This window comes from Columba livia, chromosome 4 (genome assembly GCF_036013475.1).
Source record: "Columba livia isolate bColLiv1 breed racing homer chromosome 4, bColLiv1.pat.W.v2, whole genome shotgun sequence".
NCBI classification, from domain to species: Eukaryota; Metazoa; Chordata; class Aves; order Columbiformes; family Columbidae; genus Columba; species Columba livia.
The window spans coordinates 14,420,460-14,441,096 of record NC_088605.1 but is presented as its reverse complement, the minus strand read 5'-3'; the positions used below and the strand labels follow the sequence as shown (position 1 = coordinate 14,441,096).

Sequence of the window (20,637 nt, the reverse complement as noted above, 5' to 3'; positions counted from 1 at the left end):
TGATTCTAATGAAACACGGCTGTAATGCTGGGGATCCTCTTTTGGAAAAGCTGAGGAAAATGGGGAGACCACAATATTCCTTTTCCCCTTGCTTCTGGGAAGATAGTGTGCCACTAATCTCTGTGCTTATTCCTTTACATATGGGAGCTGACTGGAGGGTGGGCTTGGGTAGGGTCATTAACACACCCAGTGTTGGACTGTAGATGGCCTATGAAGATTGTTGTTCTTCACCTCTAGCACTTCTTACAAGGCAAATAGTGCAAACGATCTTGCAATCCCTTTGTCCTTCTCTAATAACAAATCTAGGTTCAGCTAAGTCCCTAGTATTGCGGACGTATGTTTCTTAGATTGAGACATTTTTTTAAAAAGAATAATTTGGTGGAATAGAGCTGCTTTTGCATCTTGGATACCTAAGTAAAATCAAATGTTGGCTCAAAACTTCTTGAAAACTTCCTTTGCACTGTTTTAAATAGCTCAAACAATTTAAGTGCAGCTGCTTGCAACATCTACCAATGTTTTTTCTAAAAATCTGTTGAAACAAATTGTAATTTTTTTTCCATTTTACAGAGATGTTCCACTGATCTTTATGACTTGCAGATCAATATGTTCTTACATGTTGTATTTTTAGTGTATTAAGAGTAACCCTCTACATTTCTCTTTCACTTCACCATTCTTCAGAATGGATTCTGTTTTTCTTAACTTAGCTTCTTTCCTCTTACCAGCGCTAGTCAGGATTTTCTGTTGTGCTTTGCACTGTCTTTGAAGCAGGGCCTGCAGATATATGTAAGACAAACAGCTTTTGTTTGATATTACTTGCTTTCTACAGAAATTCTTTAAAATTATATCTTCTGTGGGGTTTTTTTGTTGTGCTCATTGCTTTTAAAGCCAAAGAACGTTAATACTGTACCAGTAGCTACCTAGTTGGCCTCTCCACGTTTCCTGTGTATGTTCAGACATTTGTAATACTTGATAATAGTGTGAATATCTTGGTAGCAGTAAACAGTGCTTTGGGTTTTACTAAAATTTTGTTGATTCACACTTTAGCTGTTGAGAAGAAGTTGCAAAGAATCATATTCTGGTTCCTCTGTAAAACAATAGCAATATTTTAGCTGACTTGAGTGGGACCAGATTTATCTTCAGTGAAACTTTTCTGTTCTGTTTAGTGGGGCTTAGAAGATCTAAATTACTTGGTTATGTCTTAGCTGGGGGCAGTTATCTTTCAGAATATGAAAGCAACTTCCATTATTAGCCATGTTTTAAGATGGATATGTGAGAAGAGAGCATATATATTTTTTTCTGAACAAATAACATATTGCTAAAAAGTGAGATATCACTGGGTTTTGTATCACAAGGCATAACTTCAATATTAGAGTGCAGTTGGTGTGACAAGTTTTGCCCTTACCTCCCAGTCCAGAAAAGACATCAATCAACTGCAGCAAGTTCGCTGGGGAGTCACCAAGTCAGGGACGGGGCTGGGTGAGCTGGACATGTTCAGCCTGGAGAGGAGGTGGCTTTGGGGGCACCAAAGAGCAGCCCCTGTACCTCTGAGGAGGGTGTTGTGATGACAGAGCCAGGCTCCTCTTGTGTCCTGGGAACGCTTCAGAGACAGAAGGCATAAGTTGAATCAAGATGGACTGTTACTGTAAGGAAAAGGTTTTAGCTTATAGAGAGTAGAGCAGGTTACCAAGGATTTTGAGTCCTTAATCACTACACAAAGATCAAAACTGAATGGTTTGTACTGCTTTTTTATTTCAAAACTCTGTAGTCCATTGGGAAATCTGTGTTTCTGGATCTTCCTGGATAGGGAAGGTAAGTGCTACTGACTAGCAGTTACCAACTGATTTAAAATTGGCTGGGTTTTGTTGAAAACTACACTGTGACAGTTAATACTAAGATATGTGACTGATACAGCATATCCATATATGTATCTCATACATATTTTTCAGCTTAGGGTCTTACTGAGACAGCATTTCCAAGATTTTTGTAGTCTTCCATGAATTTGTTCGTTCCCTGTCTGAAACTGTGTGAAATTTTAGCTTCTTTAAGCAAAGAAATCTACAAGTCTACCACCTTTCATGTGCATGAAGACATCCTTTGTTTTGCTTGGTGTGATGCCCTTTATGTCTTGCATTGGAAGAAGCAGAACAATTGATCCCCTTCTTCCCTCTTCAAGTTTCTTGTGACCTTGTAGACTTTTACCTTATCACCTCAGATTTCTCCAGACTGAATGCCTATTTCTTATTGCTTTCTTGTCAGTGATATTTTATTACAGCCTTTAGCAGTAAAATTTCACACTCCAATATCTAGTATTCTTTTGCAGCAGTCTGGTAGTTTAACAAGACAGGGTTGAAGTTTAGGAATAGCTTTCCCACCTTTCTGGTCAGTTAAAGGTTTTCCCCAAGAAAATGAATGTATGCTCTTTATTTTTATTAAGTTGCAGATTGTTAATGTTTGTAGCCTTTTGTAGAAGGCTGAGTATCATTTGTTTGTATTGGTTAAAAAGGTATTATTGTTATGGTATTACTAACACTTATTGTCTTATTTAATTCCTTCTTTAGCTATTTAGAGTATTTCAGCATTCTTCAGAGTGATTCCTACATAGTTTGTAATGATTCTGGCGATACAGATTTTCATCTAAGATTAATTCAGTTTACATGCACTGAGCTATTGGTACTTGGAAAAAATTATCCCATCTGAAAACAGTAAATAACATAAGGAATCGAGCATATAAAAATACTGCCATAGCCTTCTAGAGCATAAAATTACCTTTAAAAACACAGTGTTTTCTCTCGTGTTAGAACATCTGATACTTTCTTGATAGCTTAGATGTTGTGTGGTCTCCCACTCTCTGATAGCATATGGATGAGTCCCATATGCTCCTTTACAGCTAGGATCAGCTGCTACTATAAATTGTGGGGTTTTTTTACTTGTTTCATTTTTCTGAACTTGGCTTTTCAGCTTGCAGATGTTTTTCAGGCATATTGCTAGGGACTGAAACAGTAATGCCAACAGGTACGTTCAGACATGCACGTGATTTGGTACTTCATCACCAGGATTGTGACCCCACCTGCCAGGGAGGCTGTCATGTGTTCTAGGATGAGGGTCTTTCAGTGTTTGGGTTTGATGCTGTTCCAATTTGTGTATAACAACTAAATGTCCATTCTCTGAACCAGAGAATGTCTCTTCTGCCATGTGTCAAGAGATTCACCCCGCATGGTAGAACATATGGGGGAAAAAAATCAAGCAACTGATTAATTGAGGATTACAGCAATGTTGGCATGGGCTTCCCAATAGAAATAAGCATGACATAGACACAGTGAGACCTTGAGAACTTTGGAAACTTGCATAAAGCATTTCCATGCATTGTCTTTGTATGAAGAGATTTTAATAATGTGGCTTCCTTAGAAGAATACTCTGTTTAACGTCCTTCTATCCAGTGTTGATAAATGGAGGAGGCAATGCTGCAGAGATGGGAAAGGAAACCATGGTGGGGGAGGTTAGGTATGATGCCTGTCTTTTAACTAAATGAAAGAGTGGGAGGAGGTAGACTGTTTTAATAATATACCTGCTTTGAAGTAATCCTTCCTTCATCACCTTCTTTCAGAAATTGAAAAAGTCTCTTTTGAATCAAACTTTTGCATATTTGGTGGCTCTGGAAAAGCAGTGAACTGGAGCACTGGACTTGATTTTATCATTGGGAAAATAACGCAAGACCCTGTTTTTGCAGTAAGACCTGAAAAGGGTGTTTGTGTTGCCCTTCGTTGGGCCGCTGTAGCTGGGTGAGAGGTCAGTCACACGTGTGCCCAGGCAGGCGTGCAGTAACCTTCTCTCCTCCAGGGAACATTCCCCGGGAGTTCCTTGGAGTCCTCTGGAAGGAAAAAAAATCAGCTTTTATTACAACAAGCAGTAATACCAGGGGAAGTTCCAGAAATCTGAGGAGTTGCTTTTATATCCATTGCTTGATTAACATAAATCAAGCCATCTTTCTGCCGGAAATTCATGTGACTTCCAAATTTGAGATTAGTGATTCATTTGAAATCTCACTTCATCCTTCACAGTTTAACCCATTTCTAGTAACAGAGGATTTAAGCATGTCTGAATATGCCAGTTACCTAAGGGAGAATATAAGAATGATATCTGTCAGTATCACGTGGAAAACTTCCCCATAGATGTTTATATTTTATGCAAGTCATTTGAAAGTTTGTTTTACATTGACAGTCTACATGCATATTCTTTTACATATTTTCTTCGAGACCTAATGCATCATATTGTCGTGCATCGTCTCTCTGTATTGTAATGTGAAAAATGCTTGTTGTGTTGTCATGTGTCATGTCATCATTTCTGAGATGAAGACTTGGAGCACAAAACTGTTCATGTAGCAGTTTGCCAGGAAAGTGGCAAAGAAGGGCTACTGCGAAGGTGAAGAAGATAGATATTTATATTAAAAGATACAGAATAACTTCGTAGTACCTAACAAAATACTGCAAATAGAATTTCTGTTTCCACATACATGGACAGAAGGGAGAATAACACTGAGAAGAGAGAATAAGCTCAAGGTTAATGTTGCTGCAGAAAATCACAACAAAAACCCAAACCTAGGTGGTGTTTAGCTATGAATAAATTTAGAATAGAAACTGGAAGAAAACTCATAGCCACTGCAGGAGCAGAGTTCTCTATTAACTTCTCAATGGAAACAACAGCAAAGGGAGAAACTAAACATGAGTGTTTTACATTTCTAAAAAGACTGTATGAAATTCTTCCTGAAACGGCTGAGGATTGAAATTGAACCAGATGATCCAATCTGATCCTTGATTCCTTTATCTCCAAGTCCTTTGCTCTTGCTTTATCTCTAAGTGAGATATTTGATCCTCGTTATAAAGTATTTCTTTTTTTTTTGTTTTCCATTTGTCAGAAAGCCCATGTGTCTGTGAAGATGAGCATGTTCGCAGAGAGGGTTTTCTAACTGGTCATTACATAGAGCATGTAGCCCATGACTTTAATGTACATCAATAGCTGCTATTTTTAAATCAGCGGCGCTTCAGTGAGAAAAAAGCAGGAATCTCTGGTTAATCCTTAGACGGTGTCAACAGGGAATCTGACTTTACTGTCCTATGCTGTGTAACCTCTTAGATGGTAGTTACTCTGGTCCTAAATGCTGTAGGTATTTCTATGGATGAGTGGCGCTTCCCTTCAGAAGTCCAGCTGACTTCAGTAGAGTTTGCATAAGGTTGCATTTATTGTGAATAGGATCAAATGTGAACCAGTGTGATTTTGCTTCAACTCCTACTTTTAGAATAAGTTCCTATTCAGTATGAGTAGGGATGACAAAATCAGATCAGTGATATGTTTCCAGTCAAACTCTGATCACAGAAAAATGAAGTCAATAAAACTCACTATAATGGAATTTGAAAAAATAGTTATTTTATGGTAGTGAGATCTTCATTTTCTGAATGTTGCTTTTTATAGCAATTGCATTTTCAGATGCAGCTAAGAAATCTTAGCAAACCAGATCATTTCAGAAAAATGTTTCACTTTTTGTCTCTTTTTTGAGAGTTTTGTCTTATAATTGAGTTTTATAATACTTGTCATGGTTTATGGAGTGTGAGTGAAGTCTTTCCTAGTACAGCTGAATACAGGCACAATAGAAACATGATAATGGTATATTTAGCATGTGTTGAATTGACATTATGAAGTAAACAAAAGAAAACTCAAAGGAAATCATTGCTGTGCCCTGAGGTGTATCAAAGATATTTTGATATTTAAAGCTTACATCAGCCTATGCTGTTACTCTGAATGCCAATGTGCAGCTGTATTGACAGCGGAGCAGTTGTGATAAAAGGGTCACTTTGAAAGTCATGAGGTTTGTTCAATCTGAAATGTCATCAGGGAAGAAGAAAAATCTGTCTTGGTTGTGAAATACAAAGAAAGGTGTGATAGGACACACGTAGACATTAAAGTACTGAAATGAAAGGCAGCATCAGTATGATTGCCTGAAATAGGCATTTACAGAAGCTTTGTGTGATGTGTTAGCTTCCCCACTTAGAGTGGGATGTAAGAATGTCTAATGCTTGTGGCCTCCCACAGAGGTATTCTTTTCATACGCTTTCTTTTTAGTTCACTTCAAGAAAGAGTTTGGAGCTTGCTTGAGTGGAAAAAACTTCTCTTTGTACTAGAAAAGTGTACCATGTTAAAAACAAGCAAATAAACCCAGGTTGCTATATATTTAATTAAAATTGGTGGATTTGAACATTTAGGTTAATTTTCAAAAAGTCTTTTATTCCGTAAACTAGAAGCTTTTACAGTCTTTCTAGCACATAAGCATCCTTTGATAATGTCAAATAGTTCCCACATCAGCTAAGAAAGATATTTGTGCAGAAATATTTATTTATATAAGAAAACATTTGGTTTGTTTATAGTTGTAAGGCTTTTGTGGGCACAACAGTAGATTTAAAATGTGCTTCACTAAAAGCAGTTGCATATTGCAGACATGAGTTGCAGTTCTGTTCAGGAACTTGTAATAATGTGGAGATGTATTGTTATTGTGCGATAGGTACCAGTCTCAGTTGAAGATTTGCTGAGGGGTCTCTGGCCCCATCCCCTGCCCCTTTGTGCCACTGCACTGCTGCAGACGCCGCTGCCACCCATCCATCCAACATGAGGAGCTTTGGGGTTGGCATTTCAGCCTCCAGCTGCAACCCATCACCACCTGCCATGGTAGTGCCATTGCTTTAATTTCTGTGGGCTGTGAAGCACAGCAGCAGGAAATGTGATTTATAACACCCTTCCTCCCCTGGTTTGCTCTGGCAGTGGGAGAATCTTCTGCCCACTCTTGGGGACAGGACCACTTTCAGCTACTTCTGCTGAGGCAAGGAGATGACTGTATGGGAAGTTTAAGGGCTTCACATGAGAATTTATCTTTTTGTTACTTTTCAGTGGACAAACTGAGGTTTGGGGCTGTTAAGAAATAGAATTGATTACAATTGGGCCACATGTTCGTTGATTTGTTTGTTTGTTTGTTTGTTTGTTTTTTGTGGGGATGATAACATGCCCCTTGAATATATTGAATACAACATATATCTTGGGATTAATACCTGGTTTATGTTTTGTTTGAATACTTCTCTCTTTAAAGAACAGCATAGAGTAAATGTGTAGCTTTTAACAGTTCTGTTACAGAAGTGATTTCAATTCATTACAATTAGTGGAAGTTCTACTGAAAAATGAAGCCCTGGTGTTTTAAAGGTGACTCTGTTGGATAAAGACATTGCTAGAGATGACACATGGAGTTCTTAGCAGCAGGAAAACTTATGAACTTTATCCCTTTAACAATAGATTTTAAAATTATCTTAATTGAAGCTTTCAAAATGTGAATGTTTTGACACTTGAGAGCACTCCTCTCACCTGAACTAACATGTTTTCCTGAATGATCCTTAATGACTTGCTGATGGCTCACAACTCCAACACTTAAGAAATTTACTGCTGGAACAATGCACCCCTGTGTTTTAGAGCTTTGTGTAACTGTGAAAAATTTATTTATTCAAAGGTTGTGTAAGTGCATTACTCAGGGTAATGTGAACTGAACATAGAAAGCCTAGTAAAAAAAATACTGTTTAGTCAGTGAATGAATGTGAAATATTTAAACTTACAAAAGTGCAAACTAATAAATATATAGAACAGTAGATGTAGAATTAATGAATGTAAGACGAAAAAGTACTTTATTTTCCTCGTTTCCAGGCACAATGCACAGCAAAGTTCTAAGTTCATCCCATGTATTTCGTGCTAAGCTCCATGGCTAGCATGTAATGCAAATGTTTACTAGTTTTATGTTGCAATGGAAGTTGCTTTAGAGTCTAGACAGCGTTTCTTGATAGCCAGCCTACCATGTAGAAAGCTAAATAAACAGCAATAAAATACTCTCGGGGGAAAAACAGGTCAGAAGGACAATTGCATGAACATGGGTAGTCTCATGGTGTCAGTTTGACCAAGTAAGCAGTTTCCTTTGAATCTCCAAATGCTGTCCTACTCCAGAAACCTTACATTTTGGGAACACTCAGTTATATGCCTTTGGCAACTTCTTTCTAAATTTCATCAGAAAGAAGGTTTATATCTTTCATCACAGCAAGACTGTCTTTCTTCAGGCCGGTACTTGTAGTCAAAGGGCACCTTCTGGCTCTCTTTTCTGTTTGCTAGCAAACAGGTATTGCTGTTTCCTATATCTGTTTTGGTTATCGGCCATAGTAAGGAAAATAAAATATTTTTGTTGTCCTACATTCATTAGTCCTACAGCCACTGCTCTCTTCACCCTGCCTACCATCCTGGAGCTGCAGCCATATTCTTTGATCACTGTCATTTGAGGCCCATGTCTTAAAGATTTCAACGGTTTCCAGAAATAAACAGATGGTCTGTTAACCCATCTTAAACAGGAGGAGAACAGGGAGAGGCTCTTCTGTCCCAGCTTCTCTGAAAATTTGGTCCACTGTTTGTACTCTTTGGGTCCTTCAGGATGAATGCAGCTATAGAATGACATGGCTGTGCACTGCTACTATGATTAATTTGTTAAAATATTTCATGAGGAAAGCCTGACACTGAGTTTTCAAGACTGTTTCAGCTTGCACAGGTTCACAACCAGCAGCATTTTGTGCTAATGGGTTGTCAACCTGAATTCCTGATGAGGAAATCATGTCCGATGACTTTATATTTCTTTCAGTAGATTATTGTAGAAGCAATAAGCCTATATGAGATAGGGCTTGGTTTTTTTCTGTTTTCATCCTGTCATAGTGATAGGACTGTATGAATATTTCACTTACCTAGGACTGATGATCCTTGTGAGCCTTTAATTCAGGTATTTCCACAATACTGCCATCTGTATAGTGGATGAAAATGTAAAGGACACTTGTGTGCTTTTATTACAGTAAAAACTCTCTCATCATTGATCTTGTAATTGTGATCATAGTTTTTAATTGCGTAATATTAAGAGAAGTGATGTTAATCAGTGTGTGATCATCATTGTTGCTGAGAATAATTATACAATTAATTATATCATAAAGACTCAGTCATAGCTCAGTGAAGAATTTTTTTTAACATTCAAGTAGAAGAACAGGAATTCAGGCTATAATTATGGTTCTGATATGATAAAGTGAGTCTGAAAATATAGCAGAAATGGTTAAAACACTGTGTGTAGTTAAAAGTTGAATGTATTTTATTCTTCAGTAGAGATGTAGAATTATAATGGTGAAGTGAAAAGAAATATTGCTAAGTACCACAGTAGAAATTGAATCTTGATGTTTCAGTGTTTACAAAACAAAAACAACTATGTAATAATCAAGCAACAATAACCAGGAAAAAAAATACCCCGCCAGATTGAAAGTGTCACAAACCACCAAAAAAGATGTGCTGGATTTGTATAGAAGTTGGCAGAATGGCCTGTGTCTGGACTGCTGGTTTTTATTGCCAAAAAAAAAACCAAAGTGGGGCAAAAAGGAAAAGCTAGTAAAAATTGAAGATATTACTCAGGCTTCAAGGAAATAGCTTGTTATTGTTGTTGTTGTTGTTGTTTTTTCCCAAAACAGAACATTGTTGCAGAGTACTTGCCAGTTTTCTCGAAAAGTCTCGCTTGGGAGACTTCATCTCTCAGTGTGTGGGGTTGGGAAGTCTGGGAGCTCCTGTCCTAATCCAGGCTCTCAGGATTTCCAGACTCCCTCCCCTACGGGCAGAATTTGGAGTGCTGAGTCGAGCAGGAGGCCACTAGGCTGCATGGCCACGGATGGTCCTCCTGGGCGGGCTGGAAACCCCACAGCTGGCCCTGGAGCCATGGCCTCAACACAGTTTTGTCTTGAGTGTCCATTGAAAGGTGAACTGCTGTCCCAGGGAGTTCCTTTCTCTTTGCTGGTTTTTAGGGCACAAGGTTTCCATCGCCTTCAGAGGTGATTTCCCTGTGTAATAAATCCCCGATTTGTGTTAGGCATTTGTTCTTTTAGCAGTTACATTTCATAAATGATTTATATAGCCATGACTTCAACTCCCAATTAGGTACTGGATAAAAACAGAGTGAGGATCTAAGTATTTTCCTTACTCTTTCATGTTTTCTGTATTCAGATTTTTGCACTGAATTGAGTAACATCTGCTAAGCAATGTTTATTTATAAGTGCTCACTGAACAGAACAATAAGTTTGTGTACTTAATTTTTCATAAGAAAACATGTTGATAGTTGTGCAAATTGAAATATATATTTGAAAATCTGTAGCATGTATACAAAGAGTATTGTTTCTGTTCATGCATAAAGGACTACTGGGTTTTGATTCTGGATGTTTACCAGCAAATGACATTGATTCAAAGTGTAACTGGACTAATTACTGAGGGAAATTACTGAGTTCAGGATCTTATGTGACAGGAATGGAATACCAAGCCGAATCGCAACGCTGGACTTCAGTAAGGCCAACTTCAGCCTTTTCAAGCAATTGCTAGGGGAAATCCCATGGGACAGGGTACTTGAAGGTAAAGGGCCCAAGATAAGTGGTTAGCATTCAGGGATTGCTTCTTTCAAGCTCAGGATCAGAGCATCCCAACACATAGGAAATCGAGGAGGGAAGTCAGGAGACCTGCTTGGTTAAGCAGAGAACTGCTGGGCAAACTAAATCGAATAGGAGAGTCTACAGATCATGGAAGCAGGGGCTTGCCACTTGGGAAGAATATAAGGCTGTTGTCAGAGGATGTAGGGAGGCATCTGGAATATTGTGTCCAGTTCTGGGCCCCTCAGTTCAAGAAGGACAGGGAACTGCTGGAGAGAGTCCAGCGCAGGGCAACAAAGATGATTAAGGGAGTGGAGCATGTCCCTTATGAGGAAAGGCTGAGGGAGCTGGGTCTCTTTAACTTGGAGGAGACTGAGGGGTGGCCTCACTAATGTTGATAAATATGTAAAGGGTAAGTGTCACGAGGATGGAGCCAGGCTCTTCTCAGTGACAACCAATGATAGGGCAAGGGGCAGTGGGTTCAAACTGGAACACAGGAGGTTCCACTTAAATATGAAAAGAAACTTCTTCACGGTGAGGGTGACAGACACTGGAACAGGCTTCCCAGGGAGGTTGTAGAGTCTCTATCTCTGGAGACATTCAAAACCCGCCTGGACACCTTCCTGTGTAACCTCATCTAGGTGTTCCTGCTCCAGCAGGGGGATTGGACTAGATGATCTTTTGAGGTCCCTTCCAATCGCTAACATTCTGTGATTCTGTGAAATGAATAAAATACACAGATGTAGAAGTATTGTTGCATGTCTAATTGTTTCAGGTGAGCTTAATCTAGTTTCTTTAAACAGCTCATTGTTATGCAAGTCTTGCAATAGGAAATTTGTAATTTCCAGTAGATGTAGCATGCTAACAGGTATAACAATCTTTCTTTAACTGTACTACAATAGGTGAAGAGTTTCTTCCATTAGTTTCACTGCAATGCTGAAAAGAATGATGTATCAGAAATGAATAACTATAATTATTGTGGTCAATGCATTACTTCTTTAAATTCATGTTCAAAAGCTACCTTGCTGAAAAACTCCTACAGGAAATCCTAATATATATTTTTGGTTTTATTATCAGAGCTAAAATAATGCTGTTTCACTGAAAACTGTGTGGAAAGCCTTCCAGGGGAAATGCTAATGCCAGGTTCATCCTCCATAAGAAAGAACATAAGTTAGCTTTTTTGTGAAATTTCACCCACGTTCAAATACATATTGAAGTTGCAAAACCCATGACAAAAAGACTGTTTCAAAAATTACAGTGGCTTGGTTGGATTGCCTCTGGCTGTGCTTTCCAAGTGTCTGTATTTCAACACAGGCCAGTATGGGCCCATCTAGCCCAGTGATGATGTAGATAACCTTGCAATGAGACTGACTCTGTAAGGAATGGCTGGTGAGGTGCTGTATTGTTGTCATGGCTCAACTATTGCAAAAGTAAAGTGGAAAATCCTGGGATTTTGTAAAGAGGGCAAGGCTGCATGCACAGACTGGGTAGTGGCACACTGCGGCCTGGATCCAAACTGGTCTAGTCAAAGCACGCTACAGCTTCCTTCAGTCTCATGCACCCAGATTTCTTTCTCAAATTAAATTACAGGAGAAAAGGAGTCCTTGAACACCCCTCTGACACTTTGAAATGGCTGGGGATAGAGTTCTGGACTTTTCAGTTCAGCTGATCTCAGGTATCCTCACTGTTGATGTCTTAAGGCTTTACATTTTTCCTTCAGGTTGCCCTAATCTCTTTTTGACTTCACGTAGTTGGGGAGTGTGTTCTTCACAGTGGTGTGGCGCTCGGCAGGCATTTGCATCCCCTGCTCTGCTTCCTAGTGAGATGTGTCTCTGCTCTTGCAGTCACATAGTGATATATAGCAGTGACCTACCTTCGTTCAGTTTCTCATGTTTCTAGACCTCGCCTTTCATGTAAATTGATTTTTAGGCTCCGTGGCTCCTCCATATAATTTGTCTTAAGTCACGCCTCTACAGAAATTACTTTCTCTGTTTTGTTGTGCTATGGAGATGCTTGTCTATGCCTCAAGAAAGTCTGGAGGTCTGTCTGTGCCACCTTTCCCATTCATCTAAAGAACATTTGAAAGAACTCAGAGCAGCTGCTAATTTCTTTTATTTTTTTCCAGACCTTGCAAAATGCTATTTTTACCATCACTAGATTAATTGATTAATTTTCAAATTACATTGAAGAGTTTTATGCAAGTGTGACTAATCATAAGTTTTAGTGATGATTAATATGTATGTAGAAAGTACATTTGAATTTCAAGGAACCTTTTTCTGAGATAGTGTCGATGCATTTTTATTTCTGTAACATTTATGCTTTCTGATACATTTCTGTCCTTTTGTACTTTTTTTTGTCCTTTTTTGCCTCTGGCTTTTTTCTTCTTTGTACAATGTGTATTTTCCCAAATGGGTCTCGAACAGCATTTTTCATTATACTGACAAGAACAGCAACACCTCAGTAGATTGTCCTACAGCAAAGGCATGACAGAATAAATGATAATAAATAGATGATGTTACATGATTTCTGTGTTTCCAGTCTTTCAGTTCCTCTCTCCAAGTGGCAAGTGCCCTAGCAAACCACTGCCTTGCATGGCATTTGAGACCTAAAACATACGCTGACAGAACAGATGTGATTGTTGTTTTGCCTGCCATTTTAGGATTTGAACCCAAATCCCAAGTGTGTGATAACCACTAATCCACTAAGGATTGATAGACCACATGTTGCTTCAATTTCAATAAATTATGCCAGTTCAGCTGCTTATTCTACATGTTCAAAGTGCCCTTTTGAGAGATCACTTTTCTTTTAGTCACAGAATTCAGAAGCTACATATGAGTTGTAGATTAACACTAAACTAGGGCTTGGATCACCTGAAGTCTCCTTATCTCAGTTTCCTATATATAAAGTAGGAGTAAATAAATGTATTTGCTCTGTGCTCTAGTGTCTGTATTTTACACTGGCAGTCTGGGGGACCGAAAGTTCAGTTGAAGCCTTTACAGATAGGTTCTCCCAGAAAGCCACATCAGCTGATGACAGAGGGTGATGTCTGCTAATGTGTGTAGCCTTTTGCTGCATCATGTTGCCTTTCTCTGTTGCATATATTCATCATCTCTGTATCTGAAAGCTCTGGAGTGAAGGAATATCAGATGCCATGTATCATCTGCATGTCCCATTAGGCATTTACAAGTTCCTATCTCATACTGATCACAGGACAGCTTCTGGGGCTTGTGTTTAAGTGCAGTGCCATTGAGTACTAAGTGCTACATGACAATGCATTGCTATAAAGGACTTGGAGATTTTTTCACAACTGTCCAACAGTAAGGATAGTGCAAAAGATAAGCACGTAGATCAAGGAAAAACATGCAAGGAGAAGATCCAGTGGATGGATAAATTTTTGTTTTGTTTTGTTTTAATGTTAATGTGTATATATCTTGGAAGTTGGGATTGTTATAGAGGTTTTTGAGAGGGAGTGTGTCTATTAATGTGTTTTTGATTGTCTACAGTAACTTCTCAAAATGCTTAAAAGAGAAAGGACTTACATAGTATGTGTGTACATGCATCTAACCTGCAAAGCTAAGTGATGAGGCAGATAATACTGGCAAGACATGAGGACCTAGAAATAGAAATTGATAGTACCACAATACTGAAAACCTGTCTGGTATTACTAGGTTTACTGTTATCCAGGCTATAGTGAAATAATTCTGCAAGTAGATGCATGTCTAATGTGCAACTTTAACTGAAGTATGTAGCCCATCAGCAAATGCAATCCATGTTCTATTCTATAAAAATAGAAATACTTCTATTGAAATATCCTATTGGAATGAAAGAAGCTGAAGATCATAAATTGAGACTTTCAGCTACTAGACAGCTCTTCCCCAAGGGTATTGTCAGGCCAGCAATATGCCAGTGCTGTACAAAATAGTCCACTGTGTAAGTAGAAGGAAACACGAGTGACAAATGTGGTATTCAACTAAACTTGTTATTACAGAGGTCAGAGTCCTTGACTGATGGGATTAATAGACCTTGCCAGAAGTGCCAAAAGTGCCAACAGTATATCTAGTAAGGAAATGTATTAAATAAGCATCAGAGAACAGTATGCTTGTAGATGTTTTGCCTTATTTATTGCTAAAATTAAGTGGATAATAATTATCCAAAACTCCTGTTTAATCTCTTTGGAGCCATCTTTCCAACTGTTAAGGTCTACAAGCATTTTAGTAGAAACAATCATTCTTGTGTTTAGTAAATGGCTTGTCACACGGTACTCAGGAAGCTGATGTGTGGATTCAGTGCTTGCTATCATGGGAAGAATGTAGAACAGGAGATGCAGTGGTGTGAAAGAAGGAAGTGTCACAATTCTCTAAAGTGCGATTTTGACAAATCCCATTTTACTGGCTCAGCAGCCCCTGTGTACACCTGAGCATAGCACTGTGGAGCAGTGCTGGTCACTGGGGAGTCTGACATGAACGTGTTCATCTCTCTAAGTGAAACAGCTGTTGGCAGAGGAAGTTTACTAAAACCATTGACTTGGACCCTGTTTCAGGTGGGATTCCATTTGTCCTCACCGGAGAGTTTTTCCAGCAGTCACAGAGGCCGGCCGCATTCATGATAGCTGGGACAGTCAACTGGCTCTCCAACTTCGCAGTCGGACTGCTCTTCCCTTTCATTCAGGTACTCAGCAGCCTTGATATCTCATATACTATGACACAGCTGGTGTAGTGTAGCATATGATGTTTGAATAGTAATTTTCAGGTAATAATAAATGTCTTTTTATTGAGGTGGATGAAATTGCCACAATGTTTCTGATACAGTTCAGTTGTGCTACCTGCACATCCTCGTTTGAATGTTGTGGAGAAAATTGTCCTGCAAAAGAAAAATTTTGTAACCATGTGCAACCCTTTATGACAGATTGCCACAGAAGTTCTTTACCAAAGCAGTCCGATGGCTATGTCAAGAGTTCACGATCACTGATGGTGATTTTCACTGTCTTTTTCTTCATCCTTTAGGCCACCCATCTTCTGGTTTACCCTAGGCTTTGAGAATCCTTTTTAGTCTCATTAAGGAATCTCCTCTCCATTTAAGCTCTCGGTATTTTTAAATCTTTTCTGTCAGGCTTTTATCTTCATTAGCTGGTTCCTTCTTGCCATAGCCTAGTTGCTGTATGAATGAATTTGTTCCTGTCCCAGCTTCCCCAGGCTCGCATAAGCTTCACTTTTAGTTAACTCCTTTATTTCATTGGCTGGACTAGTTGCATGGAGGACAGAGGCCAGTCATCTAGAGCTATCTGACAACTGATGTTTGTATTCTAACAGGATAACTTTATTTTCTGTTTTTTTTTTTTTAATGAAAAAATAAAATTCGAGGTTGAACATAAAATGATATTTTTCCCCTCTGATTCCTAAGGACACTTCATCATTGTTGATGTGTCATTGTCTGGAAAAGGAGGCTTCAAGCAGCTTCTCATTCAAAACTACACTGGGAGCAGTTCGCCAACCATGAACCTTTCCCAGTGACCATCCACAGGCTCTGGAGCTCACAAGGGAGCTGATTCTCTGTCTCAGGAGCTGAAGGACAGGTGATCAGTCCCCTGACCAACCATGTCCAAACTCTTTTAAAGAGCCATCCTGCTCCACAGATAACAGTATAAAAGTGAAGCTTACAACAAGTCCTAGTTGATTTTTTTTTTTTTTTTGTAATGCACAGAGGAAGGTAATAGGGGCAGGAGAAGGGTACAGAGAGGGGCAAGCCCTGCAGGCTACTTGCAGGTCCGCACATTTAGGAGAGAGATTTCGGATTACCCTTTGAATCATCTCTGAGTAAGAGAGTTGAATAACAGGCAAGGAGGTGTTACTGGTGTTTGTGCCTTCTTAAAACTGAAAATTATATGATACTTTATAATATGTATGTATGCAAATACTATGTAACAGTATTTGCAGATACTGTGAAATTATCTCACAATGTAAGACTATAATTCATTTTCATTTGACAAGTAAAACTGCTTTTACTAAGTAGTACTGTTTAAAATTATCTGCATGAATTTATGGGAGAACTTAGAAGTCTTACGAAGTCTGACCCTTGATCTAAGTTTGACACTTAATTTAAAATTCTTTGTAAAAGGGAAGTTCTCCAGGTGTTTTAATTACCTGGATCACCTTCAAAAGTCAGCATGAGTATAAAGGCTGAGTTCCTACTAACATTGACTTCAATTAGACTGCTCAGAACTGTAAGTCTTAAGAGCTTGTTTTAATGCTTGCTGCAATCAATGAGTGTTTTTCATCAGTTTCACAGCACAGAATAAGACTTGCCATCTTAGACATTTAAGGTCAGATTTTCAAAAGCAGCTGGAGACATAATTATTTTCTCACTGAGGTCATGAGAAAATCTACCAAACACAGCAGAGAAAGAATTAGTCAGTTCCCTTATGTTTTTGAAAACCTGACCTTGGCCATCAGCATCAGTGTGATCCAGCAGGCAGCTCATCCAGCCAAGTGGATGCTTCTGTGTGGTTTATCAGCAGTTTCTGCAGGCAGACAGGGACTGATGAAACTTAAGCAGTGCTGGGGATCACCTTCCATCCTGGCATGCCCTGTCCTGGTGGCCCTGTCACCTTCTCCATGGTGGCCAGGCAGGTGGCAGTGAAAGAGGTCTCGCATCTAGGGGCGTATAGTCAGAATACTTTAATTTGTCATGTTTTTAAACTATCCAGAGATGTTTAAGGAATAATCACACTTCTCCAAAATTGCAGTTTTTGCCTCCTGCATAAAACCGAGCAGTTATGTGAGCTCTGGCTGTCAGTCACATCTGAATTAATGCAAGTCAGGGCTCTCCCTCTGTGTCCTCCTAATCCCACCTTGACAGATCACCTGGTGGGAATGGTTAAAAAAGGCCCTCAGTAAATTCAAATAAAAGGTAAACTACATGCTCTAACTTTTCCTATGCATACTAAAGCCTTTTGAGTGATTTAGTATGCATCCATATGAAGTTTGTTGTAGCTTTGGGGAATTTATCATTTTATGTCATAAAAATTTCCCATTGTGTGATTACAAAATTACCAGTTTAAACAGAGATAAATCATATTTCCAGCTTGCAAGGTTTTCAGTTTTCTCTTCTTTAAAAAGTAATATAGAAAAAAAGCTTAGAGTTTGCACCTAAGGATGAAAACAGTGTTACTCAGACTTTGATTTTTAAAGGTTTTTCACAAGATCAAACGATAGTGTCTCCTCATTCTCTGACTTTCATTTCTTTCCTATTTCTGTCAACCTTATTCTCAACATTCAGCTTGTGAGTCACTTTACCAAAAGGCAATAGCCTCTTCTTAGCTCATTTTTGTAGTCTAAAACAGGAAAAAAAATCTTTAATATGCCTTCACACAACAAATACATAATCCCTTCTGTGTATTTAAATACCGACCTGATTTTTTGAGAAACAACAGTTACTTTTTTGATTGTTGGGGTGCACTTCTACAAAATTATCCCAAATGTTCAGGAAACAAATATGTTAACTTTAGAGTTACTCAAAAAATGAAGCCGTAGTTAGTTCTCCAAATGTCACCAATTAACTAGCTTGAATGCCTAGATTTTCTCCCCTCAACCATCTGTAGATACATATAATAGAATAAAACACTGGCTTGAGTCATACGTTAAAATGTATGGACAAGGTTGAAAAGCTAGTACACAAATCAGTTTGTGACAAATGTAAAAACAATTAAACTGTAGCTACTCGTCCAGCCCTCTCCATTGTGTATTTGAGAAATTCGTTTGTGTGAAGGATCAGAACTGAGGTTAAAATGACAACTGATACTATATTGAATCCACAAGTACATTTGATATTTTGTGATTACTAGGAGGTATATGATAGGTGTCAAAAATGTGCATTTTAAAAAATCTTTTACTGCAAAAATAGAACAATTGAAGAAGCATTACTGCATGGGTTCTTGGAATACACAGAGAAATTGTAGAAGATCTGGTTTTAGGTCTGAAGGCATTTCAGACTTGTGTTTAACATAGAGCTTGACCTTGTGAAATGTCAAACAAGTCACCTTGATAGACACTCAGCAGAATCTTTCCCATTGCTGTCACTGCAGAACAAAGGCATGAGGCTTTCCTGAAGAGTGAGCTGTGAAGAGGCAAAGACAGCTTTGGTCAGCCAGTAGACCAGAGTCGCATGAAATGGTTCATAACGATATGGTGACCCCTCTTTTCAAAGCATTTCGGTGCTCATACAGGTGCTAGAACTGGGTCATAAGGCTCAGTTATTTAGATGCCAAATCTCCAAATTTTCATTCTTGCAAAATTAGCTCCAGTGAATATTTGTAGTATTTAAAAAGTTATTTGGCCACTTGGGGAAGAATACTTGAAGTTATTATATAAGAATGCTTGTGTAAGCTTGAAGGAATTAAAGTGCTTTATCTGAAATAATTACAACTTTCAATGCTTTTCATTTTGCCTTTACCTTATATACTATCCTTTTATGCTTCTAATGTGTTGTAATTGGATCTGAATCTCAAATTTTTGTGAGCTACCCAAAATAGGCGTTTAAAAAGGTTCAACATTTGTGTGAGCTGGTGAAAAACTTATTGAATATATTGTCGTATCTAAATAAGTATGTTGTGTCCTTGTTCTTAGGGACTTATGCAAACACTTAATTCCAGCATTTGATTTAAAGGTGGCTTGCATTCACGGAACCATTGATATGCATTCATATGTCTTTGAAAGATCTAAATCTAAAATATCCTGTATCGATTATTCAATTAATGTCTGTTTTCCATTGTTTGTTATATTTTTCATTGGTTCAATATGTAGAGGTGAAAATAATACCATTTTTCCTTAGGCATGTCTAGTTTTTTCACTTTTAGGAAAGTTTTAGAAACCTTTTTTATAAATATATAAATATATATGTAAATGACTAAGATTTTTTTAAAAAGAAAGAAGAAAAGAAAAAAAGATATGCAGTTGTGCCATCTGTTCTTCCACACAAATGAAATTGCTGTACTAGACAACACACTATGTGGCCAAAATTCTTAAAGATAAATTCTTGTAACTTCTTAATCCAAATTAGTAAATCTATCTGATTTTCAGCTGTATCGCTGGCATTTCAGCAGAAGTGTTCTGGGGTCAGCATCTCACAGAAAGCATTTAATAGCTGGCTGGGTGAAGACCTGGCTCAGCTAAACCCCCTCAAACACCGAAGCTTTCTCCCTTGTTTGCTCTTTTTGATAACTCAGTTGCTATAGATAATCCAGGGCAGCAGCAGGGCTTGTCTCGCAATCCTAATAAATAATATCGATTCTTGCTTCAGCCCTATATTGCATTTTTGATGTGCTCATAACAAATCAGTCTTTGAAAATATAACTCTTGAATATATGGAATGGTTTTAGAAAATGAAAAGGAGATTAAACTAAATGTTCCATTGCTAGCAGTTCTCCTGATACCTCCAAATCGTTAAGAGATCCAAAATAAGCACTTCCATCATGGACATCTTGTGTACAGATCACCCCAGCATTTAATCCTCATGTGGCCCATCAGCCGTGTCACAGTTGAGCTCCGCAGTGGGAGCATGAATTTGGTTTGAAGCTCCATCATAGACAATTAGTTGTCTGTCTTCTTGACCAAGAGTCCTAGGCGTTGTCCCTATTATGAAAATTCATTTACTCATTTACTCATGGATGGAAATGGGCTTCTGGTTGCTTTATGATATCAACAGAGTATCTCAATGTGTGAATGTCACATGGCGAGCACAGAGGATTAGTCATCTCCTTCATGTGTTCATGGTATAGCTTCTGTTTCCTAGTGGTTTAGCTTACGAGAATATAAGACACAGATTCTCTTTATAGTTTATTTCTGAGTAAATTCTAGGCTAGTTGTAACACCTGGAGCAAATTGAGTGTCATAAAACAGACTGCAACTATTTAATCATACTTTAAGAGTTTATGCTCAGTATGGAAACCTGTGAGTACTTGGCTTTATTTTTTTTTGTGTGCAGAAAGCGTATTGAAAATGAGCTTCTCTGGTTATCCACAACAAATAAGTCCATCATTTATTCATATTATCCCTTGGGAATGGGGATGATATTTTATGTCTCAAATGAGCAGACATAACAAACCAACAAAGTTTTTTGGAGTGGAAGCAATTGTGGC

At 38.4% G+C, this 20,637-nt stretch overlaps 1 protein-coding gene across 10 annotated transcripts in view; it reads left to right on the top strand.

Annotated features, from left to right (window-relative positions):
• The window catches only part of SLC2A9 (solute carrier family 2 member 9), a 123,253-nt gene that overhangs the window by 85,609 nt on the left and 17,007 nt on the right, over positions 1–20,637 (top strand). For 9 of the 10 annotated variants that reach the window (XM_065060529.1, XM_065060535.1, XM_065060528.1 and 6 more), the window contains one exon: positions 15,046–15,173. The exons of the other annotated variant lie outside the window; for it this stretch is intronic. In XM_065060529.1, the coding sequence (XP_064916601.1) occupies positions 15,046–15,173 (128 nt within the window). The remainder of the gene's footprint in view (positions 1–15,045; positions 15,174–20,637) is intronic. 10 annotated transcript variants of the gene reach the window in all.